The sequence below is a fragment of the Idiotropiscis lumnitzeri genome, chromosome 11, assembly GCF_059441095.1.
Source record: "Idiotropiscis lumnitzeri isolate Australia: NSW breed Sydney's pygmy pipehorse chromosome 11, RoL_Ilum_1.0, whole genome shotgun sequence".
Lineage (NCBI taxonomy): Eukaryota > Metazoa > Chordata > Actinopteri > Syngnathiformes > Syngnathidae > Idiotropiscis > Idiotropiscis lumnitzeri.
Genome location: NC_142401.1, coordinates 17,103,622 through 17,118,925, shown reverse-complemented (window position 1 = coordinate 17,118,925; position 15,304 = coordinate 17,103,622). Strand labels below are relative to the sequence as shown.

Here is a 15,304-nt window from a genome sequence, read left to right as displayed (position 1 = left end):
TCGGAAATAAAACAGGCCACACAGACAGGGGATACTGGATGTTTATTTTGCATGTCACCAAGCTGACATTCAAGGCACAAAAAGAAGCAGTGAAGATCATTGCTTAGAAAGAAATAGCAATACTTTATAATGGCTTGTTTTCAAATATATCTGTATATATTATTTTGGGGTAATTTTTTCGCAGAATTTCTACACATTCATAGTCACTGATCCATTTCTAAATCGGGAGTATTGGGGGGTGACTGAAAAGGATGATAATGGTATGAACTAAATAAAGTATGAATATTATGAGAGTGAAGGTAAAGTTGTTATATTTAGAGACAAAAAAAAGTCAACATAAAGACGGTAATATAGCTACCGTACTTCCCAAACAAACATTTGTGTGCATGCATGCTTTTGGAAAGAGGAGGATGCCGTAGTATAGGGAGAACATGCAAAGTCCACATAGGAAGGCCAGATCCTGGATTCAAAATCACAACCTCTGCAGTGTGAGGCAGACGAGCCAACCAGTCGACCGCCGTGATGTTTCATCTCAACCAACAATAAATAACAATACAATATATACTAAAATAAAATTCTAAAGTGATGTTTCTCCTTGACTAGGGTCAAGGCTTCATTGATTAATTAAATGAAGTAAATGAATTACAATTATCCATCCATCCATCATTCTCTTCACAAGTGTGGCGGGCATGCTGGAGCCTATCCCATTTGAATTACAATAACCGGTATATACATTTAAATTCATTACATTAATTACAATTAACTGTAAATTAATATACTTATTCTCTATGTCGATACTACACACTGCACATGGATACGGCCATAGAGTTCGGCTAGTGAAGTGCATTTCATGAAACCAATTTTATTGGGCAGTGCCATAACCAACCACATTGGTCAAACTCGAAATAATGTATTGATTAATTTAACCAATATAAACTTTACCAACTAGATTAGTTGGTTTTTTTTTTCAACCAATCTGTTTTTTTAGAATTGTTTATGGCTTTTTCTAAAAAAAAAAAAATTAAAAAAAAGAAAAAAATGTGAAAATTGTTTTGCAATAATATGACATTTTTCATTTAAATATTTTAGCTCTCAAAAAATTACGACTTTTTAGAGATGCGTGGTGCATGATGAAACATGGCAGCCTCTTTTAGGGTCGGCGTGCCTTCTTAATATAATTAGTGATGACTTCACCAACAATTTACGTTGATGTGATAGAATATATTTATATTTTGCACATTATTGAAATTAATAGTGGATTTTTTTTAAATGGTGAACAGTGATTTTTTTTTAATTGCACACTCTCCCTTTAAAACATACTTTTATTTGGATTTCTGTTCATTGAGTTATACTCACTTTAAGTGCCAAAGTAACACAATTAATTACACAATGCAATATACATCCTTTAAATTTGGCGATATCAAAACTCATTATTTTATTAACCAAAAACAAAAGGCTTCATTTGTTTGTTCAGTCGAATTAAAGGGTTTAAATAAATACTGGAAAACAATAAAGTGACTTCATTATTTACTTTACCTGCACATTCCAAATATTTTGAAGCTTTTATAGCTCTCAAATTATCAGTAAACATCATGCTTTGTTTTCAGCGTAGCTGTAGCAAGGATAGTTTGATGAATGCAAAGAAGCAGCTCAATTTATAATGTAGGACGGGGTCTTCAATCTTCAATCAACGAGGGCGCTGTCGTGCCTGTTTTCCATCTCTCCCTTCTGTAACTCATCTGATTCAAATGATCAAGATCAGGACAGCGGACCTCGAGGAACGGGATTGAAGACCCATGATGTAGACACACGGAAGATGGGTCGAGGATTTGGGCCTCACTGGGAATGAGCCAGAGCTCCTGCACCCTGACCAAAGCCAAAACCCTTGGGTCCAAAGTTCTTGGCATAGCAACCTGTGAACGCAAAGCAGACCAATAAGAACGTGCGGTTCAAATCATTGATTGACACATCCAGTTGACGCTATGGACGTTTGGCCAAGTTTTTTTCTTTTTATTCAAGTCTTGATGATTTTGTCCTCGGCCTTTCACGGTATCGGTGATGGGCCATTGTGGGGAAGTCCAGTCACGATCATATTTTGATGACCAGATTTTAAGCAAATAAAAACAATTGCACCTTTACATAGCTGTAGTTGTCAGAGTGAGAGCCCTGCGTTTTCCAAAAACTCTAAAGGAATGCCTAATATTGATGCCCTACCTTTACAGAAGATCTCGCCGTCTCTGTCTGCCACTGTGGTGGACTCCAGTCCTTTGCCGCAGTTGGCACAACGGAAGCAACCTTTATGCCACGACTGCGGAGAAACGGAAAATCAAATCTTGAACGGAAAAATGTAATTGCCACAAAACAGAGGAGATCTTCCTTACGTTGCCGCCCCCGATGACCTTCTCCGCTGCGTACACCGTTTTGCCGCAGCGTGGACAAACATCGGAGCCGCCGGCTTTCTTGGCGAACTTGGAGGCGTTGGGGTTATTGGTAGGATGGTGCGGAGTTTCTCTGTCAAGAAAATATCGACAAATATTACGAGTATTGTCCAAACAAGTCCTTCCATTTTGCTTTTCTCATATTATGACTTAAATGTCACGATTGTTCTTGTAACAATGCAATTGTACGCTCAAAAAATAATATCAGTAGGACATGTTGGGTTTTTATTTCTTTTATCACAACTGCAAAACAACATTTTTCTTGCGAATTCAGAGTTCTATTGTAATATATTTTATTATCTATAGTCATCTCTCGTATTAAAACTTTATTCTTTAATTTATAATTAGTCTCGTAAAATTGAAACATTTCTTGTGATATAAAATAATAAATAAAAAAATAAATTACCAAATGATCTTTTTATTTTTTTTTCTCTTTATATTGTGACTTTCTTGTAAGTTAAGATGAATTAATTTTTTTTTTTCATTAGTTCAAGTTTTTCTCCTGCACTCCATTTCTGTCTGACAACTCATTTGACTTTATCGTTCGATAATTATGTTGTTTGATATGATTTTTTTTCATACATGTAACCACTCGCATTTCGTTTTTCTTCTTACACTGGAGGCTTAATTCCAAGACCCTCTCCCGTGTCCATGTTGAGGGTGCCCGCTCCCCCGCCGAAGCCGTAGCCTTTTGGCCCATACTTCTTGCCGTAGCACGACTTGCAGTAGATCTCGTCCACATGCACGGCCACAGTTGTGCTGTCCAAGTTCTTCTTGCACACCACTTTCAATGAGAAGACAGTTAAAATGTTTCTAAGCCTGTATGCACGCTGCCAGTCCATTTGCCGGATTCTCATTTAATCCCTATTTTGTAATTTTTGTTTATTTGTGGACGTTTCAGGTGGTGTGTCAGTGACGCAACACACTTGCACAAAAGTCAACACACTCCTGCTCAAATGCCGAAATTTGTGATATTAAAGATGATCTCAAGAGAAATCACTTCAAAACCATTTCTACTATTATTGTGATCTATATTCAATGTTTTTTAAAAAACAAAAAACAAAACAATAGCAATTAACTCCAAAGATGTTCTAGTAGACTTTTTATTGATTTCGGTGATTTCAAGCTTGTGCTGAGAGGGCCAATGAACTGTCAAGTAGTAAGTGATGCTTTATATTAGTTTACAAACAATTTATCATTCACTCACCAACATTATGACCCTTTCGCTCATATTAAGAATTTTCCTCAACATTAGGATTGTTTTCAGAACATGACTTCTTTTTGTGACCTAACTTTTTTTTCTCTCATGACTTCCAAATTATTTTTGTTTCTTGCAACATTTTTCTTTTCCTCTCATAACACTGCGACTTTCTCTGGAAAATATGCATACGTCTTTTTCTCTGGTTACATTCTGAGATTCCTCTTAAACACACCTTTTTATTTCTCATCGCAGTGAAATCTCATATTTTTTGTCTTTGGCATTCTCTCTTAAAATTATTTGGTATGGGCGGCCTTATACCATATTAACTTTTGTTCTTGTACCATTTTGTCCACTATTTTGACTTAATTTTCCTCTTACAACGTTTCCTTCAAAACTACAACTTTGGCCTTAATATCATATAATAATATACAACCACTTCAGTGACAAAAAGTGTCTTCTTGCTGAATTTCGATGACATCAAGCTGGACTGGACGTGCTCGAGCATATCTGATCTGTGGATTTGCACTCAAATTGGCAGCTATCTGATATGGGATGGAATTTTGGAAGAGGCCATCTTGAGTCCAAGCATTTACCTTCTCTTAATGCTGCCTTGAGGAATATCCCAATTACGCCGCAAAATGACTTGTCACTTGACTCGTGCAGTGTAAATCCAGCCTAAATCACTGCAAACGGCTTATGGCTTTTGAAAAGAAAACAACTGTGTGTCATAGATAAACACTATGCTTGAGGGCGAGCGTGTGCGCCTTCCCCTTCCATAAAAGGAAAACTTTGTCACATGTTTCCAGCGCATCCATATAAGGACTCTGATGTGTCAACACAAACTTTTGCTTGCCACAATCCTGCGCATTCCACGCCAGCACTTGACAGTTATCATCTCATAGTGGATGGACTTACTGCAAAGGAAGCAGGATTTATGCCAGCTCTTGCCTTCACATTGCACTTCCTCTGCAAAGTAGACCGTCTTCTGGCAGCAGCCACACTTGTTTCCTCCTCCAAAAGGCATCCTATGTACATGCAGGTTAACCATTCATGTGAAGTCTCATTACAACTATACATTTAAACGAGGGAGAAACAGTTTCGGGTGGAAGCAAGTGAAGGAATTAGCTGAACAGAGCCGGAATACACTGGGAAAACTCACAGCCTCACAACCTGGCAGAATGTCAGTGGCGTAATCTACGAGATGGTCCTTTGTAAACAGGACATTCCTTTGTGGTAACATCAGGTCAAGATAAAATGTCAAGTCTTTGAGGAGCATTTTAAAAGAAATGTAGAACTAAAAGCACATTTTTTGACCATCTGTTCTTTCCAAGAGCCTACAGATTTATATTCCAACTGGGGCCTCGATTTGATATGAGCGTCAGTGATCGCGAGAACTCGTTTTTTAAGATTAATAATAATGAAAAAAAAAGAGGTAAGGTTGGGGTCAAGCCTACCTGCATGGGTGTACTCTTCTGTAGGTTCACGTCCAGTAAAGGTGTCCACTGTGATGATGAGAGCAAAGAGATGAGCAGCTCACAGCACACTGAGCTGATCAGAGGGAGGAGTTACAGAAACGTGTGAGGGGGTGTGTGTGAGAGAGAAATAGAGAAAGTTGTGTTTTATGTAGTTTATAATTTGTTGTACAGTATTTCTCTTCCAAAAGCCACATCATGGAATGAAATGAAGCGCAACGGAATGTGGTTATAATGTCACTGCAAAGCGTTTCCCATTTCTCGGCATTGCAATTTCTCAGATCAAACTGTTTTATTCTTGAGATACAGTGTGCTGATCTTTTTGTGTGTTTGTTTGTGGTTGAACCTCTTTAGCCTGTGCTTGGCTGCGCCACATGGGTTTAAACCCAGCCACCAGGTGCCAAGCCACCAAGCGCTCGGCAACAAGCCCCACCTACAGACTTGGCTACTGAAGGGGATCCTGGTGACCCGCGTCTGGGTGGGGGAAATCAAGGTCCAAAGATTTCAGTCATCATAAGCCAGTGCTTCTCAGTGCATCAGACGCTCTCTGACCAGAACACGGAAACGGGTGACGTCATCACAACGAAGAAAAAAATGCCCCTCCCACAAAACCACTGAAGTGTCCTTGCATTATTACAGCTGTTGTGAAACGTGCTATATAAATAAAGTTGTATTGTAATAGCTTTTATTGGTTTTAATGGTTTAATGGCATTTTACGTCATGTTTGTAAATGTCACTGTACATTGTGGAGAAATTGTGAATTTTTGCATAGAAGCTTGAATTAAAAAAATTAATTAATTAATTAAAATCGCAGTATCAGCTAGAAAAAATTGTGATTATTTTTTTTCTTAAAATTGTTCAACCCTACGTCGTACTACAATAAAGTGTAATTGCACATCCACTCCAGTAGTTGGCAGTGGCGCTCTCCATGCCCATTGTGTGCAGCGAGTATTAACTCTACGTTATAGGTTTTTTTTGCAAGGAAAATGCAGTTATTTTTAGCTGTGGCGGAGAGAAGGCGGTGGTGGGGGGGGGCGCATTGTTTTCTTCTTGGTAGGGAGGGCGTGACAGAAAATAATTGAGAGGCACTGTCATAAGCGATCTATGAGCTGTACTTGTCCCTCACCAGGGATCAGTTTGTCATGGATGACCCTGCCAGAGGCATAAAGCCCAAGACAACTGACCTCATTGGAACAAAAAAATTCCTCTACCATGCATGTGGACTAAGGGAGGTGCGTGGGTGACCAATAATTGTTGGATCTTATTAAACTGTTGCAACACTCTACATCACACAAGTGATGTAGATTTGCTACAATCCATTTTACTAGCTAGCCATGGACATGTGCTAACAAAAAAAAAAAGCTAACACGTGTAAAGACAATAAAACCATTTGAACGCATGGAGACAGCGATTCATACGACACCACACTGCGTGTACGGGGCCAATAGACACTATTATTGTTTAAACATCAAATTTATCACCTTCAGACGTGACTCTCGTAAACATTGCTTTTCTCTATCATGCCGACTTTTGACATCTAATGTTCCGACTTTACTCTGTCGTAACGTAATGACGTAATTTTCTCGTAACAGGCCTTTTTTTCTGGGAAATTGCGATTTCTCTCATAACGGAATCATTTTTTAAATTATTTTTCTTCTCATGATATTGCAAGTTTTTCTCTTGATTTTTTTTCTATTATAATAAAATTATTTTTTCTTTCACATTACAACGTTCTTTTCTTGGAGAAGTGAGTTTTTTTGGGACATGGCAGACAGAAATTTGCTTTTCGTTTTATATTTTTAATTTCAGACTTTATGGGTTGGCAAACACACCAGAGAACTGTACTGTTTGTATATGAGCCATTCAAAGTTGTCCTCAATATGTCCTCTTATTTTGGAGCAAGAACAGCTTCCACTCTTCTGCAAAGACTTGCTACAAGATTTTAGAGCAAGTGACGCTACCCGCCAGTGTCAACCTCCCTCTCGCTTCAAGCATCATGCGATGAGACAACGACGGACTCAAGACGTCTATTTATAGCCAGCCTTTCGGACAGCGCTCTCCCTCGCCTCGCCTCAGCGTGCGCTCTTCTATGAAAGCAGAAGAGCGAGAGAGAGAGAGACGCGTGACAGGCGTTGGGTGGATTAATCCGGAGGAAGAGGAAGACGTTGGGAGGCAAGGCGCGATAAGAGGTAGCAGGGGTGAGGAGGATGCGGCGTTCAGCAGCTTCTCCTCTGCTTGGGACTTGACTGGAAGACAGGACAAGTCAAGATAAGGAAGGAAGAGGTGAGCTGACACTGAGTCTGACTGCTTGACATTTTCATTTGATATTCATTTGCATGTAAATTCTTCAACAATTCTGCCTTTGGCAAAATGCTTACTATTGTTAGATTTGGAGTCTTTTTGGTGGACATAAACCTAAACCACAGTCACTTCAACATCATTTCGGGTTCACTAATTAAGTGGTTAATATTCAGATTACTACTACTGTTACTGAATTATTGGTTTCCATCCATCCATCCATTTTCTTCAGCGGGTGGGTCGCAGGTGCCGGACACTATCCTGACCTTGGTACATACAGAAAAAAGTAACCCCAAAGCGTTCACATACCCATTGCTGCATAGATCCGATTTAGAGTCTTCAGTGAAGCTAACGCATGTGTTGAGAATGGGGAAAGAAGCCGGAGTACCTGGACCATTCACATTCATTTATATTGCGAGCGATATTATTTTTAGAGAGCATTCTTCTTCTTCTTCTTTATTAAAAGTAACACAGTTTAATTACAACTTCTGTATTTTTTTTTATCAATTCTTTCAAGTTATTTTTTACACATATATTTCCTCTAACACAAGAACAGTAATGACAATTATACACCCCATAGCGCACATAGCCTAAGGGGGAAAAAAAGAATATATGTAATATATAAAACTTACACTGTCCCTTCATTTTATTTAATTGTATTTTTTTTGGTGGGGGGGGGTATCTTCACTACATAATAGGTCTTAAGCTTGAACTGTTCTACAAATTGGTCACAATTGATGGGGAATTGTGATTACCTTGGGATGTTGTAGAAGCAATCAGTTGAAACACATGCAGAGATTTTTAGAAATAACATGCTGCATTTTTATATTTTTTACCTACCTTGTTAGATCATGGGATAATTATTAAAATTTACATGATCAGTGTCATTTCATGATATTAATTATCAATATTATTTGTAATAACGTTAATAATGTTTGCCTGCCTGTCATTGGATATGCTTGAGTATTACTGTTATACGGAATTCCCAAATTCTTTACTGATTGCAGACATAGCAAGAAATTGTAAACCTTAAAGTTGGAATGATATTTATATAGAAAACAGAGAACAGAGTTGCTTGGTTGTGGAGGGAAGCAGTTCCTCCTATTCATCACTAGAGGACACCAGTCAGCAAAGTGTGACACGCCCTGACTCGTGTGCGCGGGTGTGCGCGTGTGCACGCGCGCGTGTGCGTGGACGCGCGTGTGTGTGCCTCATTAGCCAAAGTAGGACATGCGAGCAACAGAGTATGACATGCACAGTTACTAATTAGATGATGACGATAAGAAGAACAACAGAAGTGAGAGGAACTTTGTTATCAGTCGACGCTGTCATCCTCTTGTACCTGCCATGTGCTGCTTTATCTGAGCAGCCGCGCTTCTTAACTCACCAGGCAACGGATGTAATATGACAGATAAGAATTTGGATGTGTCAAGGTCAAACTCTGTCTGTGCTGTGTGTATACTGGAGTCATTTAACTGCATATGTTGCTAAACCCGAGTGAGGATCAGCGAACCCGATAATGGATGGATGGATTTAATCCTCCCTACGTATTGCTTGACAGTGAGTCAATAGAAAGATGAAGGTTGCCAAAGGTCTGCCCACAAGAAAGGTAATTTTCTCCAATGTGCAAGACGAAGTCACGAAAAGGCGCCACTTGCCTCCCGCTGTCTTCACGCCAGTGTAGATGTTGCCACATGACTTGCGGCTAATGCTAAATTTGGTTGGGATCCGTCTGGCTTCAAATAAGTTGAGTAATATTCCCAACAGGACAACGGTTGGAGTCTGATTCTTGATTACGTGTTTACATTTAACTTTTTCATTTTAAAAGGTATTGTTTTCTTTATATATATATATATATATATATATATATATATATATATATATATGTATGTATGTATGTATGTATGTATGTATGTATGTATGTATGTATGTATGTATGTATGTATGTATGTATGTATGTATGTATGTATGTATGTATGTATGTATGTATGTATGTATGTATGTATGTATGTATGTATGTATGTATGTATGTATGTATGTATGTATGTATGTATGTATGTATGTATGTATGTATGTATGTATGTATGTATGTATGTATGTATGTATGTATGTATGTATGTATGTATGTATGTATGTATGTATGTATGTATGTATGTATGTATGTATGTATGTATGTATGTATGTATGTATGTATGTATGTATGTATGTATGTATGTATGTATGTATGTATGTATGTATGTATGTATGTATGTATGTATGTATGTATGTATGTATGTATGTATGTATGTATGTATGTATGTATGTATGTATGTATGTATGTATGTATGTATGTATGTATGTATGTATGTATGTATGTATGTATGTATGTATGTATGTATGTATGTATGTATGTATGTATGTATGTATGTATGTATGTATGTATGTATGTATGTATGTATGTATGTATGTATGTATGTATGTATGTATGTATGTATGTATGTATGTATGTATGTATGTATGTATGTATGTATGTATGTATGTATGTATGTATGTATGTATGTATGTATGTATGTATGTATGTATGTATGTATGTATGTATGTATGTATGTATGTATGTATGTATGTATGTATGTATGTATGTATGTATGTATGTATGTATGTATGTATGTATGTATGTATGTATGTATGTATGTATGTATGTATGTATGTATGTATGTATGTATGTATGTATGTATGTATGTATGTATGTATGTATGTATGTATGTATGTATGTATGTATGTATGTATGTATGTATGTATGTATGTATGTATGTATGTATGTATGTATGTATGTATGTATGTATGTATGTATGTATGTATGTATGTATGTATGTATGTATGTATGTATGTATGTATGTATGTATGTATGTATGTATGTATGTATGTATGTATGTATGTATGTATGTATGTATGTATGTATGTATGTATGTATGTATGTATGTATGTATGTATGTATGTATGTATGTATGTATGTATGTATGTATGTATGTATGTATGTATGTATGTATGTATGTATGTATGTATGTATGTATGTATGTATGTATGTATGTATGTATGTATGTATGTATGTATGTATGTATGTATGTATGTATGTATGTATGTATGTATGTATGTATGTATGTATGTATGTATGTATGTATGTATGTATGTATGTATGTATGTATGTATGTATGTATGTATGTATGTATGTATGTATGTATGTATGTATGTATGTATGTATGTATGTATGTATGTATGTATGTATGTATGTATGTATGTATGTATGTATGTATGTATGTATGTATGTATGTATGTATGTATGTATGTATGTATGTATGTATGTATGTATGTATGTATGTATGTATGTATGTATGTATGTATGTATGTATGTATGTATGTATGTATGTATGTATGTATGTATGTATGTATGTATGTATGTATGTATGTATGTATGTATGTATGTATGTATGTATGTATGTATGTATGTATGTATGTATGTATGTATGTATGTATGTATGTATGTATGTATGTATGTATGTATGTATGTATGTATGTATGTATGTATGTATGTATGTATGTATGTATGTATGTATGTATGTATGTATGTATGTATGTATGTATGTATGTATGTATGTATGTATGTATGTATGTATGTATGTATGTATGTATGTATGTATGTATATATATTTATATATATGTATATATATATTTTTTTTTAATTTTTATATATTTATTTCAATGAAATAGTAATTATTTTAGCTCATTCATTTATTTATTATCTTTTAACTTGTTTATTTTTTCACTGTATATTTTTTTATGGTACTATTTTCACATAATTTAATGCATTTATTTTATTTTGTGGGTGGATTTCAGTGATAAATGCATGGTCTTGGTTACATAACACCAGGTAGCCTCGAATTTCTATGTGGCATACAATCGACACATAGCTAGCTAGCATGAGTTGTTCAACATAACAAGCTAGTTCTTTGGTTTGGGTTGCCAATCCTTGCGTCAAATTATTATTATATCATCATTACTTTTTGGCGGCATTTGATTGGGGGAAGTGAATGGAAATCGCAATTTCTGTCGGAAAAATACATTTTTTCTTGAACTCGTTCGGCCCTTGGTGCGTGTGAGAGTGTTCATGCTTGTCTGCCACAATGTGCAATACTTTTGGCTCGAGTCCAATTTAAACTGTACCCCTCTTCTTATCCAAAGACAAGTGAGAAAATGGATGCATGGATTACTTGTATCATTGTTGACTTGGTCACATTCCCAAGCAACCAAAAACACAATAAGTTGCACTGCATTTACAATATGTTGCTTCTTTTTCTACATTTCTGCTTTGACATCACTCGGGGTATTCGAAACAAGTATTTTGGTGTTATTCCTTCTTGCTTGAGAAGATGCATGACTGCATTTTCTACAATTTTAGGACTGTATTTCTCTTTAGAATTTTAGGTTATATTTGACTTTATTTGCATTTGATTTGCAGGAAATGTCCAATGATTCTGATGTCTCTCTATATTTTACTTCAGTTTTGCTCATGAGGGTGGTGCCAAGGCAGCTCAAGCTCCAAAACGTGCCGTAACAAATCAGCCCAGTTGAACGGTTCTGGCTGTGAGCAGGAGACGCTGCCAAGCCGCCGTGCGGCAGATGGACAATCGGCTAAAATTAGGAACCTTTTCACCAGGTGCCACTTTTAGCTCTTGAAGGGAGCGGTCCAGTTAGCTGAGGCTGGCATTTATAGAGAGGGTGCTGACCGTGACCGCGGAGGATGCGACCGGAGCGTGGTTATGCAAGCGGAGGGGGGAGAACCCCACCCCAAAGCTACTGAAGGATGTCCTGTCTGGGGTGGAAAGAAAGACTTGTCAGGAGGATGCTTCATGATCACGCCTGCGTATACCATTTGAGAGCCTCCCTGGTAAGTTGTTATTCTCTCCTGCAACTTCTTGAAAATGTGCTGGAATACATTTAGATGGCAGTCATTAAATGTGTAATTGGATGCAGAGGCATGTCCTGTAATGCACTTCCATCGTTTGAGGATGCCTGCTGACTCATACAGCCAGAGTGAGCTCCTCCAGGCGCTTTTCACCGCTTCGTTTGCTTCGGTATGTTCTAGCCAGGCATAAGTCATGTGTTGTTGACTCGGGAAGGAGACACGCCACACGAGCTGCTTTTGCATAGGCATCCATCCATCCGTTTGTTATTTTCATACCAGTTGTCCTCTTTTGGTTTGTAGATAAACTGCAGCCTATCCCAGCTGACTTGTGTCAAGAGGCAGGGAACACCCAAGAATGGGTGTCAGCCACTGCTATTGCATGCACATGCAAACAACTATTCAGAACTCAGGACAATTTTCTGATTGGAATTATCTTAACATCCATGCATAAAATGTACGCAAATCCTGGGAGAACCTGCAAACATCACACGTGAATTTCACCGTAAAGCCCATATTATGCACTTTTTCCACAAATTTAAACAGTTCCCATATGTCTTAACGTGTTCGATATGCTTTTGTCAAAATACCCCAAGGTTAATGGGCTTTGTCCCTGCAAGTGACCCCCATCGCCTCATGTACTCCTCGGCCATTTATGACCCACGCTGCATCGGTGCTGCTTAATGCATTTAGAATTTTACAAAATACCATTGTGTACAGTTTCCAGGCTTTCTTTTATGAGAGCCTTGTGAACAATTTACTTGTTAACTAATCTAATTCATGAAAACGTTGTATTCTAAATTAATTGGCTGCAAGTTTAAATGTGTCTTTTTCATTGATCGCAGATAAGTCAGTATATAAATTATCTACCAGTGTAATTATTTAATTATTTAATATGTCAGCTAAGTGGTAGGACAAGTATTGTACGTCTTCCTACTCTCTTTGAACATGTACACCACGTTGAACTATGACATCTACTGATGATTTGCGTTCTATTTTTAGCTTGTAATGCGTTTATATCATCAATCAATCAATCAATCAATCAATCAATCAATCAATCAATACTATCAGCAATAGACTCCAACAAAAACCTTTGACAGCATCATCAACCTCTAGAGCAACTTTAACATTTCTTTGTGTTAATACTTTTACTAGGCTTTTTGTTTGACGTGTTGGGTTGCGTGTGTGTGTGCGTGCGTGTGAGACAATCCATGTGTTCTGCTGACTTCCTCTCAAACAAAGCTTTTCGGAAATGAGCAATGTGGGGAGCTATATATAAAATGTGGATCAAGAAGTTTTGAGAAAATTGAATCACACAAAGATAACAACACACCCGTTCAACTGTTCTTCTGGAGTAGGAGGGCAGGGAATAATCAAAATTTAATACAACCACACTTCATGCTGGCCACAAAAGATTCAAAGAGGAGAATCAAATATGAAATGTTTCTGCCAGGTTCGGTCATCTATATTTCATAGCAAGTCCTTTTTATAGCATTCAGCAAATGGACTCCTCTGAAGTCTTGTGAGCTGCAGTAAGTGGATCCTGGTGCAAGTATCTTTTTATTGTGGATGATTATAGGTTCTCAGCAGCAGCCGCCGCCGCTCTTTGTGGTGCTTCACTCCTGTTCTCTGGTGGAAAAGGTCACGCTTGAGGTGTGAACCCACGATACGCCCCCAAGGTGGGCAAACGTGTTGTCATCACGCAATCAACATGGTTTCAAGATAAGACTAGTGGCATTTTTACATGTGAATAACTGATTTTTTACCAAACACTTTGGTCGGAGGCATTTCATTTCCTGAGCCATTGGTAGTGTCGTTTATCACATACCGTTATTGACCATTCTTCCATTATTTGTTTTTAATAGTGCTTGTACTCACTGGGCTACACACTTGACTGGACTTGCATGTTTTTTTTCCTTTCCTTTGTCAACAAGTGCTTGTTTGGTTTAGTTGGCTTTCTAATAATATAATGTATAAGGTGTGTGGTACTTGACCTGCTCAATGTGTAAAATCCCTTGAGATCGCTCATTAGTGTCATGAATTGGCACTTTATCAATCAAAATGACTTAAGTTGATTTCAAGGGCCCTTTTTTGTTCCCAGCAGAAGCTTAGCACATAGTGCAGTCTAACTGTGCGCATGGGTGGAGTTTTCTTTCTCTTGGTATTTTGCTCAACTTTGAACAGGTAGAATTATGCGTTAAGGGGTGTGTGCACCTTTTGTGGGATGGAACATAATCCTTCCAATCCCAGTGGCGTCCCTTATTTGAATTAAATATAGATATAGACTCGTTGGAGTCCGTCCATGACATTGGCAGCTAAACTGCAAGATGTCCCCTTGCAGATGAAGTCGTTGGCCGTGCATGTGACGCGTGCAATTGAAGACCGGCATGCACCTAGCACCATGACGATGCACCCGTGTGTGCTTGATTGTTCATCAAATACTGTCAATAATCATAAATAGTATTTGAGCAAATTTGTTCACTATTGAGAATATTTGTTTAATTTCAAAAATGTGTATCAAACTGGGGGTGGCACGGTGGTCGACTGGTTAGCACGATGGCCTCCCTCACAGTGAGCGTCAGCATCGGTTGTGTGTTCAATCCTGGCTCCGGCCATCCTGTGTGGAGTTTGCATGTTCTCCCCGTGCCTGCGTGGGTTTCCTCCGGGTACTCCGGTTTCCTCCCACATTCCAAAGACATGCATGGCAGGCCGATTGAACACTCTAAATTGCCCCTAGGTATGAGTGTGAGCGCGGATGGTTGTTCGTCTCTGTGCCCTGCGATGGGCTGGCAACCAGTTCAGGGTGTTCAATTTGGCGTCGGCAGTGTGATTTCAGCTCCCTCTCAGTGATGGTGTCAATGGTTGTTCGTTTGTGCCCAGTGATTGACCGGCGACCAGTCTCAGGGTGTATGTATTTTGCCTAAAGTCATCCGGAATAAGCTCCCGTCGCCAGACCCTT

General features: G+C 38.0%; 2 protein-coding genes across 4 annotated transcripts in view; one reads left to right on the top strand and one right to left on the bottom strand.

Moving 5' to 3' along the window:
* Positions 1–1,201: 1,201 nt before the first annotated feature.
* On the bottom strand, positions 1,202–5,188 carry csrp1b (cysteine and glycine-rich protein 1b). The gene is made up of 6 exons (XM_088308834.1): positions 5,094–5,188; positions 4,555–4,664; positions 3,054–3,222; positions 2,382–2,511; positions 2,215–2,308; positions 1,202–1,913 (listed from the first exon to the last, which is right to left on the bottom strand). The coding sequence occupies exons 2-6, from the start codon at positions 4,661–4,663 to the stop codon at positions 1,837–1,839; spliced, it is 579 nt and encodes a 192-aa protein (XP_088164960.1). The 5' UTR covers position 4,664; positions 5,094–5,188; the 3' UTR covers positions 1,202–1,836.
* Positions 5,189–7,259: 2,071 nt separating this feature from the next.
* Positions 7,260–15,304, top strand: part of LOC148327715 (neuron navigator 1-like) — a 55,777-nt gene continuing 47,732 nt past the window's right edge. For 2 of the 3 annotated variants that reach the window (XM_088308857.1, XM_088308855.1), the window contains exons 1-2: positions 7,260–7,394; positions 11,945–12,330. The gene's annotated coding sequence lies outside the window, so the exon portion shown is untranslated. The remainder of the gene's footprint in view (positions 7,395–11,944; positions 12,331–15,304) is intronic. The other variant, XM_088308856.1, reaches the window with a different exon arrangement.

Coding starts and splice junctions, on each gene's coding strand:
- csrp1b (XM_088308834.1), bottom strand. CDS start 4,663: ATGCCTTTTGGAGGAGGAAACAAGTGTGGCTGCTGCCAGAAGACGGTC. Junction 2,309..2,381: donor AGGTCATCGGGGGCGGCAAC/GTAAGGAAGATC, acceptor GTTTCTCCGCAG/TCGTGGCATAAAGGTTGCTT. Junction 1,914..2,214: donor CGGCGAGATCTTCTGTAAAG/GTAGGGCATCAA, acceptor TTGCGTTCACAG/GTTGCTATGCCAAGAACTTT.